The sequence below is a fragment of the Gasterosteus aculeatus genome, chromosome 20 (assembly GCF_964276395.1).
Source record: "Gasterosteus aculeatus chromosome 20, fGasAcu3.hap1.1, whole genome shotgun sequence".
Classification (NCBI taxonomy): domain Eukaryota; kingdom Metazoa; phylum Chordata; class Actinopteri; order Perciformes; family Gasterosteidae; genus Gasterosteus; species Gasterosteus aculeatus.
In genome coordinates, this window is record NC_135707.1 from 11736508 (window position 1) to 11757470 (window position 20963).

General features: G+C 44.1%; 4 protein-coding genes across 6 annotated transcripts in view; 2 read left to right on the forward strand and 2 right to left on the reverse strand.

Moving 5' to 3' along the window:
* Positions 1-635: 635 nt before the first annotated feature.
* paqr7b (progestin and adipoQ receptor family member VII, b) lies at positions 636-5844 on the reverse strand. Its single transcript, XM_040164651.2, has 2 exons — positions 5619-5844; positions 636-3840 (listed from the first exon to the last, which is right to left on the reverse strand). Exon 2 carries the CDS (start codon positions 3831-3833, stop codon positions 2775-2777), a length of 1059 nt encoding a protein of 352 aa, XP_040020585.1. The 5' UTR covers positions 3834-3840; positions 5619-5844; the 3' UTR covers positions 636-2774.
* Positions 5845-8170: 2326 nt separating this feature from the next.
* On the reverse strand, positions 8171-10893 carry stmn1b (stathmin 1b). The gene is made up of 5 exons (XM_040164652.2): positions 10534-10893; positions 9588-9633; positions 9000-9175; positions 8713-8904; positions 8171-8617 (listed from the first exon to the last, which is right to left on the reverse strand). Exons 2-5 carry the CDS (start codon positions 9601-9603, stop codon positions 8558-8560), a joined length of 444 nt encoding a protein of 147 aa, XP_040020586.1. The 5' UTR covers positions 9604-9633; positions 10534-10893; the 3' UTR covers positions 8171-8557.
* Positions 10894-12301: 1408 nt separating this feature from the next.
* On the forward strand, positions 12302-17791 carry serinc2l (serine incorporator 2, like). The gene is made up of 10 exons (XM_040164650.2): positions 12302-12439; positions 12991-13152; positions 13317-13504; positions 13608-13687; positions 13828-13965; positions 14131-14300; positions 14379-14469; positions 15114-15264; positions 15356-15565; positions 16120-17791. The coding sequence occupies exons 1-10, from the start codon at positions 12401-12403 to the stop codon at positions 16256-16258; spliced, it is 1368 nt and encodes a 455-aa protein (XP_040020584.2). The 5' UTR covers positions 12302-12400; the 3' UTR covers positions 16259-17791.
* Positions 17792-20415: 2624 nt separating this feature from the next.
* Positions 20416-20963, forward strand: part of hivep3b (HIVEP zinc finger 3b) — a 30179-nt gene continuing 29631 nt past the window's right edge. For 2 of the 3 annotated variants that reach the window (XM_040164628.2, XM_078095256.1), the window contains exon 1: positions 20425-20641. The gene's annotated coding sequence lies outside the window, so the exon portion shown is untranslated. Of the gene's footprint in view, positions 20642-20963 lie in introns of all 3 variants that reach the window. The other variant, XM_078095255.1, reaches the window with a different exon arrangement.

A 20963-nucleotide genomic window follows, 5' to 3' on the forward strand; every position in this document is an offset into this window, starting at 1 on the left:
GGTCGTACATTTTGGAGACCATATAACATTACTGGTGACGGTACGGGTTAAAAATATCTGCATTCAGAACAGTTTTATTGTCTGCAGCGTGAAAAGAGAGGCCATAAAGATCAGTAGACTCCAGATAATCATGGGACTGAGAGTTTTTATGTGTTGGAAAATAAAGCCATGCGAGATTTACAATGGCATGCACCCAAAATGTGTCTTCATAAACCTTCAGCCCCACTGAGGTTTTTAATTCATCTAAAGTTTTGAAATATATTGGCACTAAAATGTGATTTGTGGAAGCAAAGAAAAGCCGTGGATTTGAATACTTGTGAAACCTCCACCAAATGATTTATCCTTGATTTTGAGTTCTGTTGAATTCACTCAACTGAAATATTTGACCGTGTGACTTTATGTGGTTTGGATTCAACTTTTGTAATTCGAGAAACCTTTTGCAGTTTCATGGCATTTCAACGTGTGCGATTCAAACCACGTTCATTTATACAGACTCGTTTCATAGTAAAATAGCTCAACGCTGTGAATTTAATGTCTACTAACATCCAGCAGAGGTTCACAATAAAGTAATTATGTTACTATGGCTTTTCTCTGCTTCATTATTCCCTTTTCTCTGAAGAAAGAAAAAAAGAGGATTGGAAGTTACTGAAACACTTTATTTTCTTAAATACAACAGAATATTAGTACAGTCAGTCGCACTTTTATTTCAGAGGCAGAAGACATTCTGGTCCCTCTCACCCTGCTTTCATAAAAGGGAAACCTTGTGTGGCATCAGAGGCTACGTTTACACACAATTTCACTTCCTAATCAGGTTTAATTGGCATTCAAACTAGATAATCTGTGGCAGAGTATCATGTTGAAACAAACATTTCATTTAGCAAAGAAAACTGAAATGAACCCGTAGTGAGATTTTTGGTTCTTTTGCTGGTCGGGACAATAGACTCATGTTACACCGCATTGCTCGTGGGAGACTTCCGGCCGATCAGCCTCAGCCTCAATTTTTGTTGCCAACCAATTACAACTATAGGCAGATGTCTGGAACAGGTTCCTCCAGGTTATACTGATGACATTTGCAAGAGTCCCCACAAAACCAGAATAACCGCATTGGCAGCGGATGCCTCCATTCGTGTAAACATAGCCAGTGCTGTCAGCTACAGTATGTACAGTGTTCATTTCAGGCAGTGCACGATGAGACCAGGTCAGTAACGCCATAGTGAAAAAATGTCCTTTTTAGGGGCGTTAAGGTTAAAGTGTTTGCAGTCATGTCAAGACATCAATTACATCAACTTCTGACAGTCCGTCTCTGAATTCATCTCTCTTAGTACCTTCACTGAAGCAATAACAGATTCATTGGCACATTAAACACCATCACCACCAACTAAGGGATATCGACCATTTCCTCACATTTAAAGACTTCTGTGAGGTAAAAACCTCAGCGAGCCGTAGCTGTGTGACACTTTCATAACAAAAGCCGTGAAACTAAGAGATTAAAAAAAAAGAAGAAACACCAGGGCTCGTCAATGTAACAGTGCAGCAGTATGAAATGGTGTATTCAGTCATTTGAAGACCGATAGGTAGCTGGGCACTGAACACAACCCTCTCTGAACAGATCAGCATCAAAGCAGGAATGTTGTGTATTCCAGGCCAGGGAAGATGCATTCAGTTCTGAGTGCCATTAGGTGGAGAAATGGGATAAAAAGGACTTTCTAGAGAAATACAGCTTATTTACAGGGTAAGAAAGAAGGCTAAGCTTTCATAGACATTCACAAACTTAATATCCAGACTATATACCAAAAGACATGCATAGAGGCACAACAAATTCATCATACAAAACAAAATACATACCGAAAGCAGAACACCAGCCAGGTGGCTTTTGGGTGTCAAAACCGAACAACAACGAAAAGACAATGAGCGCCAAAGCTTTGACATCATGGGAAGTGAAAAGGCAAAAGCTGAAGTTTCAGCCCTTTGGAATAAAAAAGATTAACACCGTCAAAACATCAGTATCTTCCATTTTCTCTTTACCAATACTGAGTGCCAGCCTCATTTGCAACAAAGTTCAACAGAATCTTATCACCAAAAGAATGAAATATATCCTTCTTTTTCTTTTTAAATATAGTTAAAATATCTGGTTCTTAAATTGGGTCTTCAACTTCCCCCTAATATGTTCAAACAGAAGTGTTACTGTCTTGATGATAAAAAAGGGAGAACAATCCTTAAATAGAGGGTCAGAATTAAAAAGGTGCCAGAAGTTGGATCTGAACTGCCATCTGGGTGAAATATACAAAGTGTTATGGGACTGTAAATTGTAAAAGATTTGAAATGCTAAAATTCGATTACGACAGTCAGATTGTTGTAAAAACATTTGGGTAAAAAGCTTATTAAGAAACTTTTATTTTTCTGCTCCCCTTGACAGAAAGTGTATTTTTGTACTGTGAAGCAGAACCACATTCTTTGAGACAATGACTAAAAACAGACTTCTAAAGAGTTGACATGAAGGGAATCTTTGCCGCGTTGAAGTACTACCTGTGTTGCTAAAGACAAACTATAAGAATCCCTTTTCTTCATTGCAAGTCACAAAACCACACCATTAATTACTTTTACATATTTTGTTAGCTCACTGGAGTTTGGCAGATCACATACGGAAGAAATAATGAAAAATCACTCTCATAAATTCATAACTTTCATTGACAGAAACAAGTTATTTTAATGAATGTCCACTTAGGGTCAAATATATCGGTTCTTCTTTTCTTTTTTCCCCTTCTTTTAAACTCTTACTCCTCCTTCTCGTGCAGCGAGGCACGGACGCGATTGCGCACATAAAAAGCGGTGAGAGCGCAGCAGCAGGCCGTGAAGATAAAGAGCGCCACGGCGTCGTGCGCCAGGTGGCCGTGAAGGCCCTCGTAGAAGGAGCGGCGCTCCGTGAAGTCCGTTTTCAGCGCTTCGATCTGCATCAGGGTGCACACCACCACGAATATGTGAAAGATCTGGTGGCCCTGCCCGATGAAGTCACACATCCCCGGGAACAAGCTCTCCGGGTGAGGGCAGCAGAAGAAGTAGGCGCTGATCAGGAAAAAGACCACGTGGTAGAAATGGTACGCCACCACGGGGTCGGAGCAGCCCTCCTGGTAGCAGGTGTAGATACGGTGAACCACGGGGCTTATGTCTAAACAGTAAGCCAGGGCTGACGGCACCACTTGGCAGAGCTTGATGGCGAACTTGGGCAGCTCGGCTCTCGCGTATTTGCCGTAGCAGCAGCCGAAGCAGGTGAGCCAGGCCAAAAAGGCCGCGGCGGGCAAAAAGACTCCTTGCACCCTGGTGTGCCACTCCTTCTCTATGGCGTAGTAGTAGTGCGCCAGGGCGCTGCCGTACTGGTAGATGGCCACCCCCACATAGTCGAGGAAGTAGAAGCTGTAGTAGGAGAGCTCGGACTTGGCGGAGAGCAGATGAGCGAGGGCGCTGAAGGAGAGGTAGGTGAAGGACGACAGGAGGATGATGAAGAGGGGCTGAGCGTGAGGGTCTCGCAAAAAGTCCACCGTCACCGAGATCTCCTGCCACTTCACCAAGATGATGAGGGCGGCCAGCATGTGGGTCCACACGTTGAGGGACTCGTTGTGCCGTTGGAAGAGGGTGAAGAAGTAGTAGCGCCAGCTCTGGTCCGGCTGCCGGTAGCCGGTGAGGATGTGGCGCTCGCGGAACACCCAGGGAACGTCGGATACCTTCACGGTGCACGGCAGCGTGGGGAAGGCCGACTCCAGCAGCTGAGGGATCTGACGCAGCTGCTGCGCGTTGATGAACAGGCGGCCGATCTGCTCCATCACTACCGTCGCCATGGCAAAACTGGGGGGCCAGAGATGAGGGCGGGAAAAATAATGAGCCAACAGTCAGTTAGTCAATAGCGGTCTGACTTTGACCTACGGTCGTCTGCGTGTGGGTGTATCTGCACATGCACCGTGTTACGTTCCTGCATTATTGCTTCTCTCGTAAAGAAAAGAGTAATAGGTTGTTGGTCAATGAAATGAAAAATAATAATGGAAACAATTTATCAATTTGTGAGCTTGCAGTTGTAGAATTGTAAAGCAAGTCTTGTTGTTTCTTGGACATTTTAACAGCATTGTGTTCTTACACTAATTCTGGACTAGAAATCAAGACAGCTGAAAACGTCGTAACCGATGAGATATTTCAATTTAGATGAAGTTGCAATAATTTATTTATTTATTTGTTAGACCGAACCACTTTCACAAACCCACAATATCAATAGTCATTCTTACAAATTTGACCCATTTCCTCTCTCCTTTTAGCTCGGTTTTGTTCCCCAACAACACATTTCTGGATCTTTACCTGAAATGCCCCACTATGATTACACAACCATAAACGTGTGTCGTTTGGTGCAGAAAACCAAAGGAACGAGCCACAGACCAAAAGGCTCCATGGGGATTAATTGCAGCGTTGAGTGATAATCATTCCATTCACATCAGTCGCTTTGGTCTGTCGATTAGTTCAGTTTGAAAGAATCCACCTGCTCTTTTATGATCAATCATGAATCATTGATTCATCTCCAGTTGTCGCGTGCGAGTGTTATACGTGGCCGCAGTAGACTTGGCTCGACGTTTTCGGTCGTTCGGCCGACCATCTGATTTGTGTCTCTGAAAGTGTCCACAAGCCTTTAATCTGCACCACAATGTGATGCATCACAGGAGCTCAGGTGCAATGAAGCTCTGACCTCAACTGGTCCTTTGGTCATAAAATCGGCCGATGAGGTCTTTATTTTCAATTTCCAGCATTGCTGATGAACGGGAAATGACTCCCTGAAGGTTGTAGAACTTGACAGTCAATATTTCCTGGAGCGTTTATGTTTGAGTAAGTAAGAATTAAACTGCTATTAAAACAATCCGATTGGTGTCTCCTTTAATTTAAGGCACCCAGAGATGTTAACGGTAGATATTTGAACAGAAATGGTAGAAGACAGTTGACAAAATGCCTGACTGCTGCTTGCAAAGTACTAACGTTCACTACCTAAAACGAGCGGGCCTAACCCTCCAGATGAGGAGGGGGGGTAACATCTGCTACAATATCTTTGATCGGCGCATTCGGAAAGGCAGCGAGCAGAAATCGGGCCGCCGTCCAGGAGGAAAGGCGTGGAGGGATGAATGGCAAGAGATTACGTAATATAACCCACCATCAGACGTCCACACCCTCGGTTTACAGCAAGGGCTGCGAGCCTATTTAAATATTTATCGCTAGTGGGGGGAGAAAGAAAAAAAAGCTCGACAATAAGAAGGAATAATGTCTGAAATGGCATGAATAAAAACGCCGGCCTGTGTGGGCCTGTTGCAGTGAATTCCCTCAAGCGAGTGATGCACCTGACAGACATGTCTGTTTTAACGCGAGACTTGTGTCCGGAAGAAAATGTGTTTTTTTGCCCTTCCCCGAGCCTCGGGACACCTTTCCAATCCCCGCGTGGATCCAAGCCCTGTGTTTTGTGCTTCAGTTTCGTGCTGCAGTAAGAAGATGCCGCTGCACAGTCATGGATTCAATTCAACGTATTTCTCGCTATGCCACTTTACCATTTTACCGGGGGGGATTAAGATTTAAGCGCGCGAATGAAAAGCACGTACCTGTAGATGGTGGAATCAATAAAAAGCCTGGAGTTCAGCCGTCAGCGGATGGTTTTTGGCCGTGTGGAATATAGATAACATTGTTTGAAGGGGTGTACAGAAAGGATGACCGTGACGGGAGAAGCGCCTGGCGGCTCTCGCAAGCGCAGTTGCTGGGAGGATACTGTCGCGGTTTGATGAGCGGGTCTCCCAGCCAACCAGCGAACGCGCTGCCGCTCTTTCCTGGTGCCGCGCACCTCGTTCGACCAATCACAGCAGCCCCCCGCCCCCCGCTGAAACGCTTCAACTGCCAGATTAACGCATTGCTCTCTCACGAGCATTTATATCCGGCGAGGACCATTGTCCGAGGACCAAAAGTATTATTACCAGTAACAATCCTCAAAATTAATAAATCAAAATCTTCATGCTTGCCACTTTAAAGTATGCATCATGCTAAATGGCTCCTTTCAAAGTGTTTATTACGTATTAATATGATATAATACTGTAGTAAGATCAGTTCAATGTGGATTGTCTTAATTTAATATTGTAAAGTAGATCTACTAGATCCCACCGTTGGGTTGCAACGACAAAGGTTTAGCGTATTCAACAAATGCTGAAGGGGAATTCAAGTTGTGCAACTAGTATTCCTTTTAACAGGCGTCCCTCTTCACAGACCTTCGAGAGGTAACTGGTGTGTAAAACCTGTAGATAGGATGGGCCATAACTGAACTGGCTTACAAAACATACAGTAGGCCTTCCTCATGCTTATGAGTATTAGTAACACAGCTTGAATTTGAGGCATGCCCGTTCTTAAATTGGAAATCCGATATTGACGTTATTAAGTTGACATCCAAATCTTAAGTTGATTTCTTAAGTGGTTAAGTTGACCCCCATTTAATTTTTAAAACAAGCCTCCTCAACTTCTGCGGTCAAATAGATGTAGTGGCCTGCATGCGTCTCTGATGTGTAGCATTCAGAAACACAACGTCCTTTGTTTGAGCTCCTAAAAGATCTGCATTGTTTCTTGAACAAAACCATCCTGTAGTGTTTTCCCAATGGAGACAGATTCAGGGTGCGTCGGCAACACTGGATGTTTGGGGTATTTATTTACTTCGGGGTGATCTGGCAACCGAAGCTCAGGGCATGACCCATGTTATGAAATACTGCGTGTAAAATGAATGCTGATCGATGCATCGGAGAAGCTGGGCAAAGACGTGATCATGAGCAGTGTTCCAAACACGCAGCACCGACTGAGAACGGCATCTTGGAGCCCAGCCAGCCATTGTGGTAGAACACTGCACTATGGGACAAGCAGCCTTCTGGGCAGACGAGTCCGGCGGTTTCTTCCCAACACATGACAACAGTGATATTGTGCAGTGTGTGTGTGTGTGTGTGTTTGCATATCACTGCACATCCAGTCCAAACACAACAAACTATTTCTAAATGATATTTCTACAAACATACAGTACAAACGTACTCTCAAAAGAGCCACATATCTTTTGTTGTCCTCGATTTAAGGATTTATCGATACGATAAAAGGATTTATTTCCATTATTTATTGAGGAAATCAACTGTGTCACGTAAGTGTCCATACGTTTACTAGTTTGTTGTTTTAAGGGTTGTTTTTTTAAAGCGTTGCTGAATCATCTGTACTTTTCAGACAGCTGCATCATCGCTGAAGCACATACATGACACTGAATGATATTTGCAACGCGGGTAAGCGACCAGACGCTGACCTCAAGCATGTGCAAGATGCAAGCAACAAACAAACAAACCCGTTAGACAAGAATTGTAAATGCACACTGGACACTGCAGCTCGTGTGGCATGCAGGTGTTTCGTCACATCTCTCACACAATGTCGGGCCTCTGGTGCAATAGAATGTTTTGGGGAAACACTCACACGGTATTTCCAAAAAGCTTAAGTCTTAAATGATTTGTGTTACCAGCGTGTCTAATAAATTAGTGTAGATGTCGTTACAAGAGCTGAAGAGCCCTCGGGTGTGCGCCACCATGTAGTCAGGGCATGTATGTCCCTCATAGGCCACGTTAACAGTGAGAACATGTGAGGATGAAGTAATTACTCAACTTGTAACGGTCCGTGCTCCTCCCATTTTGCATTTGCTTCTGCATGATGATATCACCGCTTACAAGTGAGAGAGCCACAGCTTCGTACAGCAACACCATCAAGGAGGACAAACTATGGATTGATGAATACACGCTGGGGAGACAGTTTTACTTGCAACGGATTTGAAGTACATGTGTAGAATAAACCTTGTTTTATTTTAATTTGCTATGATTCATAAACCTCCTGGTCCTAATGAAGACTTAGCCGAACCTCCTGCATTGCAGACGGCACGTTTCATTGTAATTCCTCCAATAAATTGTATTTGTTATGTCATATTTGTATTTCCTCTCCTCAATCTGGTGACCCCTCCCGTTTATCTTGGGATCACTTGAGAATCACGGCGTGACAATTTCTAATTGATTTGATTTGCCACTAGAGGTTGTCGTTGTCAAAGCATCACTGAGTACATTCGACCCTCATGTTGTACAAACACTCTCACATGAAGACGCAGAAGGAAAATTGTTTAATGGTTGAACCGGGTACAGCCTGTTATACTCAAACAGTATTTTCAAACATGGAAGAAATATCAACCGTACAAAAACAATTTGTGTGCTCATTTTAACATCAGGAAGAATAAGGCACATTTCATAACAAAGTAATGCCTCGTTAGGAAAAAATACAGTTTGTACCACAAAACCTATTTTTATTAGCTGCCTAAAACAATTTGTAAACTAAAATCTTACTATATCCATACCCAAACTATCATTGTCTAACCAGCTTTTGTTCAACAGCAAAACCAGGACTAACACCACAAACAACATCATAAAATAGTCAGTTTGAAAAAATAAAGCTTATCTTTGGAGATGTAAAGACTGTTTTCCGGACCGTTGACAAATTAGTTTTCCACTTCTTTCTTTGTCTCCTTGTTCTTCCTCACTTCTTCAAGCTTCTTGTCCTGTTAAGTGTTTACGAGCAGAAGTCATCACAACACTGTAGTTTATTATTTCACCATTAAACGTGACATGCGTTGACATGCCGTTGAGGGCTCACCTTCTCCTTGAATTTCTCATTGAGGGCTGCCATCCTGGCAGTACGGTTCTCTTTGTTTGCCTCCATCTTTTGATTGAGTTTCTCTTGCGCCAGCTTGCGCAAGTTGGAGTCCTCTTCCGCGGCCTTCTGGATCACCTCCTTCTCGTGCTCTCGTTTCTCCGCCAGGTGTTTCAGCAGATCGGCCTCTTGGCTCTGACAAAACGACAAAAGTCAAACGATTGCATTTGGACCCTAAATCCTGAACCCACGTGCGAAAGCTTCACAGTTGAGTGACAGTTGAAAAATACCTTGCGTCTCTCTTCTGCAGTTTCCATTTTCTTTTTAATGTCATCCAATGTGGTCTTCTTTTTCAGAGGGGACAATGGGAATGGGGATTTGCTCTTGGCATCTGGGGTTGAGGCTTTCAGGATGACCTCAAATGCGTGACCAGAAGTCCGCTTGTTCAGCTCCTTCACTTGGAAGTCTGCAGATGTGTTATGAGTCAATGTCACAATGCAGCAATAGTACTTGAGTAATGACAAAGAACTAATCTTCAAAACGTGTTTGCCATTGACTGTGCCATTGACTGAGGATATTAAGGAGGCACAACGGGCCCCTTGCTGCCCCTTTAGAGCTCACTTCTTTGTCACAGAGGTCAGCAGAGAACATGCATTTCTGCTGTGTGCAGCTTTTTGTGTTTCCAATTAAGTGTAAATAAAAACAAGATGTAGGAGAATATAGGCCATTATTGCAACTCCAGCTCCTTGTGTAGAGTTGAATAAAATGTTTCCATCTAGTTGGCTGCTTCAGAGTTGTTGAGGAAAAGACAACTTGTCCTCGCAATACTTTTTTATTCAACAGTGAAATGATTTAAGAGACGATTTGTTCACACCCACCTTCAACGCTTTCCATCTTAGCAGAAATATCGCCTCTTTAATACCACTGGAAGAAAAGATGGAAGAGGTTATTATAAGCGTCTCTTTCAGCAGTAGCAGCACAGCAGCAATGAAACTGCTCATGTTTTGATAGATAATCGTTCAGGCGGCATGCGAGCAGGCTTTTTTTTGTTTTTTTGAAAAAGAAACTAAATTTAAGTTTCCCTCCTTCTTCTGCTCATGGAATCCCAAACGTAGATTGTTGCCTCATTCCTCCATGTTTATTTAATCAATGCCCTTCTGATTGTAACCTGTGCAAAGCGGTTGGTGCTGCATAGGTGCACTTTATGCTGCACATAATGCTGCATAACGCACGCGGCTGCCAGTTACAACATGACATGACTTGAAACACAGAACAAGTTCTCCACCTCAACTGCACACAAGCTACGGATTCCCAGCAGCAGAGCCCAGTGGAAGGTCTCTGACCATGACGTCACTCAGCCGACTGCAGGTCGGGTAAAACGGTCATTATCGGGGCCCCGTTTCAAAAATGGCGGGGGCGGGGCAGTGGAAAGACTGCACTAACTTGTGATGGGGACGACGAGGAGCAAAGAAAAAAAAAAGTAGCTAAACTTCACGTTATTACACGAAGCCACAATGTTATTGTCGACACAAAATCAAAAATAAAAGTGATGAGTTAATGAGTCGTGTTATGGTGTTTCGTAGTGTTGGAGTGAAGCGGCGTTTTGGCGCAGACTGAATGCATTTTTAGAGCTTTTTGCATATCCACGTGCACAACAAGTTAAAGTTAAACCCACTCATTTTACGTCACCACAACGGATTACAACGTTGCTTAACAAACTCAAGCCACGCAGCACAAAGTGATTGACCTTTAATTCTGCCAAGGACTCGTTTGAATGGTCTGAAAGCCTGGCTAAACATTAGCATAAAGGCCTTGTTCTCTCACCTTGAAGTGCCTCGGCTTCTTCCTCTCCTTCCTCTGTGTTCACAACCGCCAACATCTGCACCTTCACGCGCAAAAAGCCTCTCTGAGCCCAACCGTCACCGGAGAGGTTTGCACTGATTGGTCCAAATCCACCAATCACAGCGGGGGCTGCGAGCGGCGCGCGATGAGTACGAGGTCAAAATAACACACACACAAAGCTGGTGCAACCTCGTGTTTGGAGATCTGCATGTAACCGAAAGTTGTGTCACGTTAATGAAATGACTTTTAATTTATGCAGTCATTGTCATCACATTCTTGGGTTGTGTTTTGCCATCCGTGATTAAATAGAAAAGCAAACTCAAGGTATTGCTGAACCCACATGACGACTGGATAAAAACAACAGTGTTGATCTTAAGGCTGTAGCTACCAAACGTTGCAGACATAACTGTGAAGACATTGTTATGATCTTAATATTTCTCAGTTCATGTTATTATACTACTCCTGGTTTGTAGTGCTTGACTTAATACTTTATTGCGCCCCACGTGACCAAAATCGAAAACTCTTTTAAGAATTTAATACAATTAAAGTACATGTAGGGATAGCCCTCATGTCACTTTGTCTTACTGAGCAGCTAAAGCTTGTAATGTGTTTCACTTGTTCACAACAGCAACAAAATATGTGACATACTATAAAAAATACAGTTTGTCCTCTTCTGCTTCTTTATCTGTGAAGACGTGGCAGCAGAAGAAAAAAGAGATGAAGAAGATAAGCAGAGGAAGTGTGTCTTACACGCCCCATGCTGAAGGATATTTGGAGGGTCTTACTTTTCAGTTTGAAAAATGTATGATGATGTGGAATCATCATACTATCTAGTGGTCAGAATAAGACGTGAACTGTTTTCTAATTTTTAGTGGTAATTTGTTGTAGATGTGGTATAAGGTGGCCTTTTGGGACAGGCTAATTCAATTAAAGAAAGACTATGTTCCAAAATGTCCTTTGTATCAACTTTCATTCCAGCTCAGGCTGATCAGTATTAACTGAACTTCATAATCTTGCCTCCCGTGCATTGTATGTACAATAAAGGTAAGAGGAAGTGGTGGCTTTCATGGTTGGCTTTCGTTTTATTTGAAACAACACAGGTTTTTGTTTTAAGACCTATGAGCTGTGAAAAATATACTTGTATGTCGGCAGAGTGCTTTGGAGGTAGTAAAAAAGCTTCAATGTTTTGTTATACTTCTCGATTCAAGAACCATTTAGCTGCATCATGAGAAAATCTTTGTGGACGATATGCAAGTCAATGTTGTTACTATTGTAAATTGTGATAATTCATGTTAATCAAATTCATGCAAATAGTATTCCCACTTATTCGAAAATGAAGCGAGAGTTAGGCTCTGGCATATTTGTTGTTTCAGATAAGATATGGAAAGGATCTATAAATAATGCCATCACTGGTCACCCGCATTACAAACAGAAGGGGCTTAGAAGAGGCTTCTATGCACACATGACAGCCTCTCTATATACTGTAGAATGTAGTATTAAACACACCTCGGCTGTCAGAACAGATTGTTGGTTTCAAACTGTGTTCCAGACTAAATGATCCTATTGCTCTGCTTTGCACACAAAGAGACTTATCTCTGTGGAAATAAACAGTGCCACAGCAAACACAAACGCTTTAACACATTAACAAAGATGTGTTATCGTTCCTAAAGATGCAGTATCATCTCATTTTATCGTACTGTAATATGTTTTTTGTTGAAGTTTTTTTTTTTTATTCGAATACTTTTATTTTGAAGTGCAGTCGAATAGCTTCCGGCTGTTTGTGTTTACTGACCACTGTGAGCGAAAGGCTCCGCGAGACTAACGTTCATTACCACAGTTTGATGTCAAGATGGGTGCTTGTCTGGCATTGTGCTCTTTAGCCAGCTGTGTAAGTATCTAATAGCAATATTAACGTTATTTAATAGAATAAGAGTGATTCGACGTCATCGGCTGTCGTTAATCGTTAGGTGAGCTAACGCTAAGGAAGACGTTAGCTAAAGAATTAACATTATTTACTTCAAGCTACGTGGCAGTCAATACGTTATAGACGTTACATCAAATCTTAGCTTTTCTGGAGCTATGACACATATGAAGAAAGTTGGCTACCTACGATAGTTTAATTAATCAACATTGCAAATGACATAATGGTAGTCGGTTGGTGTCGGGAAAAGGCCGTTTGCACTTCCGATAGAAGCATCATCGTAACGTTAGCTAACCGATGAGGTCATGTTCATGCTGCTGAATCAGATACGTGGATGACGTTCATCCGCTTGAATCCAGTGTCTATTTTCAGTATTCACTTTCTCGCTGAAAACAATTTACCAGCCCAGTGTTTCTAATGGAGGGGGAAACAAAACAGCTGACGTCATAAAATTCCAAGCTGATCTGTTCTGCCCGAATCTCTTCCTTCACCAATCACGTCCTCTCCATCACCCACAGGCCTCCTGTCTGTGTGGCTCCGCACCATGCCTTCTGTGTGGATGCTGTCCCTCCTCCCACAACTCCACCATCACCAGGCTGGTTTTCTCCTTCTTCTTGCTGCTGGGTACCTTGGTGTCCGTCATCATGATCCTTCCTGGCATGGAGACACAACTCCGTAAAGTGAGATCACGCTTCTCTTAACCTGGTTGCATTCAGGGTTGTATTGTATTTTATTTGCATGATGCTGATTATGCAGTAGTGTTAAGTATTTTTAATACATATATTCTCTCCAGTGGTTATTTCTAGTTGAAGTTAATTACACATTGTTGTGTGTTGTTTTGTAGATCCCAGGATTTTGCCAGGGAGGAAACACTATACCTGGCTTTAAAAACCAGGTTAACTGTGATGTCATTTTGGGCTACAAGTCTGTGTACCGCATGTGTTTCGCCATGACCTGCTTCTTCTTTCTGTTCTCCGTCATCATGATTCGTGTCCGTAGCAGCAAAGACCCACGGGCGGCCATTCAAAATGGGTCAGTGCCTTATCAAGCTTATATGGAAAACATGTGTTGAGGGATGTGCTACTTCTTTCCGTCGGCCACACTGACGCTGGGTTTGTTAATCTTTACCTTTCAGGTTCTGGTTCTTTAAATTTCTGATCCTGATTGGGATTACAGTGGGGGCTTTCTTCATCCCTGACGGAACATTTAATACTGGTACTAACCTACTGGTTACTATAAACCATAGAAGACTGTATATTTATTTTAAAGCAATGCCTTACGCAAAAGAAAACTACATATTTCTGATAGAACGTTTCAGGAAAGTGTTTTAGCTGTCCTGACTTTTCACTTCACAGTGTGGTTTTACTTCGGCGTCATGGGATCCTTCATCTTCATCATAATCCAACTTATTCTTCTCATCGATTTTGCCCACTCGTGGAATAAGGTGTGGGTAGGAAATGCGGAAGATGGTGACAACAAATGCTGGTTTGCAGGTAGAGCGTTCACTCGACAGAGGCGTTTATGTAACGCTATATATTTCCCAAATGATTTATTTTACAATTAACGTAATATTTGAAAAGGACCTTCTCTGCCGGCCATATCAGTGGCACGTAATTAATACTGTGGTTTTAAGCCATCTGTGTCAATCTCATTTCTAGGGCTGCTGTCTTTCACCTTCCTCAACTATGCACTGGCATTCACTGCTGTGGTGCTTTTCTACGTTTACTACACACAGCCTGATGACTGCACAGAACACAAGGTCTTCATCAGCCTCAACCTGATCTTCTGCGTCATTATTTCCATTATCTCCATTCTGCCCAAGATACAGGTACAGTGTGCACCAGTCTCAGACCATACTGACACTTGGAAACACACATTAAGTGTATGTGTGTCCTGTTGGTTATAGGAAGTCCAGCCCCACTCTGGTTTGCTTCAGCCTTCCCTTATCTCCCTCTACACCATGTACATCACTTGGTCTGCTATGACCAACAATCAAAGTAAGTCTGCTGTGTTCTTAGTCCACAGATACACCACTTTTCTGTAGGTTTTGGTGCTTTGTTTGTAAATATTCTTACTGATTTATTTCAATATATGTATTTGCTAATTCTCTGCTGCAGCATTTTGATCATGCTGGTAAGTTTTTACATGGCCAGCTATAGGAACAAAAAGTAGCCCTTTGCTAATAGTTAGCATACCTTCCTTGTCTCCTCTTGTGTAATCTACCTTTCCTATGTGAATGAGCACGCTTGTGGTGACTATAGGGTTGTTTTTATCTAAAGGTTGGTTCTTTAGAAACATTTAGACAAAACATTGAAGATGCATGTACACAATCCACTTAGAATTGGATTTCATGTTTGAAAAATGCTATTAATCTTTGACATTCCAAAGAACTACTTCCCTTGTGGTTCAATCATTTTGTAACACTACACACACTTTAGTCTTTGCTTTGGGTTGGTGGAACCCTGTTTAGAAGAAAAAAGTGTTTTCACATTTATTCTAATGTCAGGGACAGTTATGTATTTATGAACACTTGACTTAAACTCATCAATTCAGGATGAATACACAATTTTGTCAGGCATAAGCGGTTTAAATAAGTAATGATTCAGTGTATTTAATCATCTTTTTGCTCTTGATATCTTAGATCGAAATTGTAACCCCAGCCTGTTAAGTCTGGTGTCGAACATCAGCACCACGGAGCCATCCGCCGACGGGACCCCGGGACAGGTGCAGTGGTGGGACGCTCAGGGCATTGTTGGCTTGGTCATCTTCCTCTTCTGCACTCTCTATGCCAGGTACCTTCTAAACAATGACAAATGATTCGTTATTGTCATTTTCCCATTATTTATGTATCATTGTAAACGCATCCCCCCCACTCCTCTGCAGTATCCGCTCGTCCAGTAACTCCCAGGTGAACAAGTTGATGCAGACCGAGGAGGGTGGAGGGTCAGGTGGAGAGGGTGTTGTGGGAGACGACGGCGTTCTCCGGGCCATGGACGATGAAGAAGAGAGAGTCTCTTACAGCTACTTTGTTTTCCACTTCCACCTCTGTCTGGCCTCTCTGTACATCATGATGACTCTCACCAACTGGTACCCGTAAGTATCCATGACCTACAGACTTCTTAAATGTGGAACATAAGGCCCCCAAAGGACAGACACTAGGCCTTTCCACATGTCATTGTAGTTGAACTTGACAAGACCCAGGTCTGTTTCATTACCGAATTTTGCCTGTTTCAATAATAGATAAACATATGGACACATAAGGTATGTGAGACAGATACTAATGTAAACAAGCTGTTGTTTCACCCAAACTGATTAACACTATTATTCAGATAGGAAATGTAATATATTGTAATATTTTTTTATTCTTTCCTTGATGCCCAAACATTTTGAAACCAGATGCCTTCAGTAGTTGCTCCAAAAGCAATGTCGGGCACCCGTGTGGCCACCAGAGGGCACCACCCCCGTACCTCAAAGTTATCTATCCCTTGAATATTGCTTGAATGTAAACTCAAAAAGCCCATTGCCTACAGTGCAATTTCCAATCATTCACAGGCCACGTGTGAAACATTTGAATAAAAAAAATATCACTGCATGTGTTATCTTAACTTGGTTTAAATTGTACTTTTTGCTTGTGTGTCCTCCCTCAGACCCGACACCACCACCCAGGCCATGCAGAGCCGCATGCCAGCTGTGTGGGTGAAGATGAGCTCCAGCTGGCTGGGCCTCGGGCTCTACCTCTGGACCCTCACCGCCCCTCTCATCTTCCCTGATAGGGATTTCAACTGAGTCTTTAAGCTGTATTTGGTTGTTTGGTTTCTTGCCTTGTGTATCCGGCTGTGTGAAGGATGCTATGAGTGAAATAGAAGGAGGGAGATTCAATTAATTATTTTGGTTATTTGTGTGGTTTTACTTCTTTCTGTGTGTTTCTATAGTGTGATCACTAAAAATAATAATTTTTAGTAAGCCTGTTTGATAGTGGTTTTAACAGGCTTTTTTGGGCAACGACTCCCTTTCATAGGCAATCTTCTGCCTTCCTCCTAATGTAGTCTGAAGTCACACACTCAACAACATGGCACTTTCTTGATACCTCAGACATTTCAGTTACAGGTTCCCGTTTACGGGCCTCTGAGATGTGACTTCTCTATTGGGCCCGGTCTGGAATCTCTGATTAGCTGGACTCATGTACTGCCGGAGGCCACTAGAAAAACTCTCCTTGGGAGCCCCAGAGCGAGTCGAGTGTGAGAAACAGATAAGGCTGATATGACACGCCCTACACATCATAACAGGGCTTCCCTCTAGCTGCGCGGCTGTAGCCCTGCAAACCCACGTCATTGCACTTCAGGCCAGAGATTCTTAATGGCCCACCAGTCGAATCTCAGCTCGTCCTCGTCCGCCCCGACGTAGGGTCATTTAACTCCGGTGCGCCGGTGTCCACGTCTTCTGTGTAACTATTGATCCATAGCAGTCGGCATCATGGCTGCGCAGTGGTACAATTCAGAAGGTAATGGCTTCACCTCCACAGACCTGCGCTCACACTAATGCCATTATTTCAAGAATGTTGCAGCAGCTCGAGCTCTCAAGTTGAGTTGATAAAAGGGATTTTTAATTGCTCTAAATCAATTATGTATTTCAGAAAGGATGACTTGCCGTTGAATGGTAATTACTCTCATAGTATGTTTATCGGTGCGATGGTGGTACAATCATTTTATAGTAGTTACCTTGTTTTCAATACGTTTTAATAAGAATGATGTGTTTGCGTGCTTTGTTACAGTCCTAAACATTTTATTGTCTTTGTTGTGTTCTTTTCAAACATTTCAATGCCCACACATACAAATCAGATTTGCTGTTTCTCTGGATGCGAGTATTATAAATGGGAAAGAGAATTATCTTTTACACGTTGTCTTCCTCACTTCCATTCATATATATTACGGTTTTGGTACACATTACAAAATAATAAGAAAACGTGACTTTAATAAGTCGGTAGAGTCAACTACCAATCAAGAAACATTGTCACCAAAACTCTTCGAATACAAGTAAAGATGACAGTGCAGGAGTTGTTATACAGACTCTACTCACAGTATTGTACTATGCACCTGTCAGAAGGTCTGCTCCATTTGTATCATTACCTTTCACATTGTAAAACATTGTGCCTTATTTCTAGTCCTCTTTCAAAAAGAACAGTGACTTGTGCTTATTATGCCTGGCCTCACATTGTGGGGAGTCAGTCCTCGCATGCCAATAAGGACAAGGCTTATGACATGATTTAATATTGTAATTAATGTATAAACACTTTTTAATAAAGATACCGCAATTAAAGCCTTTCACTTGTTCCCCGTGTTAAATACACTTAAATGAGTAAAAATGATCCCCACCATTACGCTGTGAAGATCTTTGATCACCTTTGATTGGCCCCGAGGATGTCGAGACGGGATGCGCAGGCGACAAACAGGAGAAAACGACGTACTCCGCATGTTGCTTCAGTTCAAGCTCTTTGAGTCCGGTGGATTTTCTTACCATTCGGCCCCCCCGGGTCCCCTGCTGTGTTTGCTGCTTAAAGCCGTTCCTCCGTTCTCTCTTGTCTCCCGTCAGCCGCTAATGTCACTCAAAGCGATTTTTCGTGTCTGGATCTGTTCGGGAGACACGACCCCCCCCCTGTCGACCTCCACCCTCCCACAACCCCACCCCTCGCTCACTCCATCCATTACGATCGGGAGTTGTTGGATTGTGTCATGGCTTAGATGATATTTTTTTCTGGACTAAAATATATATATATTTAAATGTGCTGGTTCATTGCACTTTGCATGATGTTTTGCAGAGTGGAAGTCGTCTCTTGGCCTGACGCGCTTCACCTCATGGGTCAGACGCAGGGAGCGGATCTGTCGAGTCTTTCCATGCCATCGACATCCATCCTCCAATGCACAGACGGTGTAAATCATGTCACTAACAAATCACACACTGTCGCATTTCCACCATTTAAACGTTATTGTTTCACTTTCATTGTTCTGTCCACTTAACACATTCTCACACTTTACTCTTTAAAGAACTCTCCACTCATTTTTTTTCTCGTTGATTGAAGCATTTACGTTTTCTGAGATCAAAGAACTCTTTGCTCTCTATACTCCTCCGTTAGTCCCGTCTGAAATTTAACAGCCTCTCAACACAGCCAAGAGCAAGAACAAATTAGCTAAGTGTCATAAATCACTCTTTTATTCCCCCAGTTACCATCACTTTTTTTTATCCGAGGATAGATTTAAGATACTCCGTCTTTGGCAATCGGCTCCAGCGTCATAAATCCCACCTTCATTTCCTCTGTTATCATCAGATGCAATTTGCCGCTGTAATAAGAGATCAGAGGCAGTAATGCGCTGATTATGAACCACTTAGTGCGGCCGCGCTCGGTTAGGCCTCCTGGGATTTTTAATTGCAGGTTGACGGAAACAATAGTTACCACTTGCAGTGTTACCCCTGACCTTAATCTTCTCTTCCACCTTCAGTCAGGGAACGTGACAGTTCAGCTGAATTTGGCATTCACTTGTGATGCATGAGGTGGTCACACTGTTTTGAGCATTGTTTCACTGTTTCTCATTTCATCCCACACTGCTGGCTCCTGATGTTGAGTTGGATAAACAATGCTTCATAAGAGGATTGTGCATTCCTCAAAACCTCACTGACAGAATGACAGGAACGGCCCATCCGAGGTGTAATTGGGTTTTTAAGAGCAGGATCCAGGCCCATTAAGTTGTGTGCCGCATGCAGGGGAGGTAATGGAGTTTGAGCCCTGCTGGCGTGCTGCATGTGCAAGGAAAACATTTACACTGAACCCCAATTAGGCTTTTTAGGGATGGCGCACTTGTTGCCGGATGAAGGAAGCGAACTTGCCGATGCCTGTCACACACAAATGAGCTCCGATATTGTTTTATTTTCCAATAAATTGTTAAAACTTCTGCTGAACTGCAACTGTTTTTCTCACCCTGGCAACTCAAGTCACTGAGCTGGAAGTCGGAAGAGTGGGAATGTGTGTGTGCGTGTGTGCGTGCAGGCCTCCCCTGTGCGCATGCTCCCCCCCAGCTCAGAGGAGCAGCTAATGCAGTTATATAACAGCCAGTGCGGCCGGCGTCTGCTGTGAGCCAAATGCCAGGCCTGTCACGTTACGTAAGCCTGTCAGAGTCATATTGTAGCAGCACGGAGCGCGCTCACTCCACAGCGTGTCCCTGCGCCCCCCCCCCCCCCCCCCTCCCCCCGTCCCCGGCTCCGTCTCTCACTTCCTCCCACTGTCTGCTTCGCTCTCATCTCCTCCTTTCCCTACACCCCCCCCCCCCCCCCCTCTCTGCCTTCCTGCCCCTTTGGCTCTTTGCTGCCGAGTGGTTCTCAACACCCGTAACTTGAGCGACACAAGAGGGGGTCCAACTGCACATCCACCTGCTTCTTTCAGCGGCCCCCCATCACCCGAGACCCCGGGTGGTCTCTGGATCAGCGGTGACCTCAGAGCTCAGATGTACCAAAGGTTGTGAACACACGGCCCGCAAAGTTTTAACCGGTCACACAGTCATCCAGGAGGAGTTGATCGATCTGTGGTCCTTGGCTCCAATTCATGTTCCCGGCGCGTGGCACAATCTCGCCATCAATTTACATATCGCTCCATCTGCGGCCGGAAGGTGTGAAGGTCAGTATAATAATGTGGGAATATAATATTCCTGCAGAATCCTGAGAGTCAACTGATCAGAGGGTGCATGATGATTACACCCCCCCGCTTGTTAGAAGCATGAGGTCGCCTGGCTAATTGGAATTAATGGCATTGACCAGGCAATTCTCCGTCTCAGCCAATGGGCACTCGCTCTCCGGGCTCGACGCGCAGCCCACTGGTGGAGGCCGAGCGGGTGGGCGGGGCCCAGCGGACCCGCCGTGCGGGGCGGTGCGCAGCCCGAGAAAGTGTGTTGCGTGTTGCGGGGCGCGATGTTGTTTTGTCGCGGCGATCAGCTGGAAGTGGCGTCGCCGGTCCGCTCTGACACAACAGCGGGAAGCCCCCGGAGCCCCGAGCCGGCTCCCCGCCGCACCGAAACACGCCGGCACCGACGGCCCGATCCCGGGCATCGCGATCCAGGAAATGCGGACTTTTGGCCCTTTCGCCACGGGGCAAATGGCTGCAGCCGCCCGTACTGAAGCGAGCTGGTAAATATTGAACCGTAATATGCCGCCTCCCGGTCGTCACTCGCTTGCTCGTTGCGTCGCAGCGGCTGTCACGCTGAGGAGCCACACGGCGGGAAGTTGAGCGCGTTGCGCCGCCCGTGCGTTCACAGCACCGGCGTGAAGTTGCCTCGGTATGTGTTCCGATACGTGATGGGCGAAGGGGGAGAAGATGGACCACAGCAGCAGTCTGGTTCATAGGGGATTTGTTTTTTTGTTTGTTTGTTTTTTGGGGGGGGGGGCGACTCTAAACTACAGCGGATGGACGCGCTGCGCATCCATCCGACTGGATGTGCGCCTCATCACG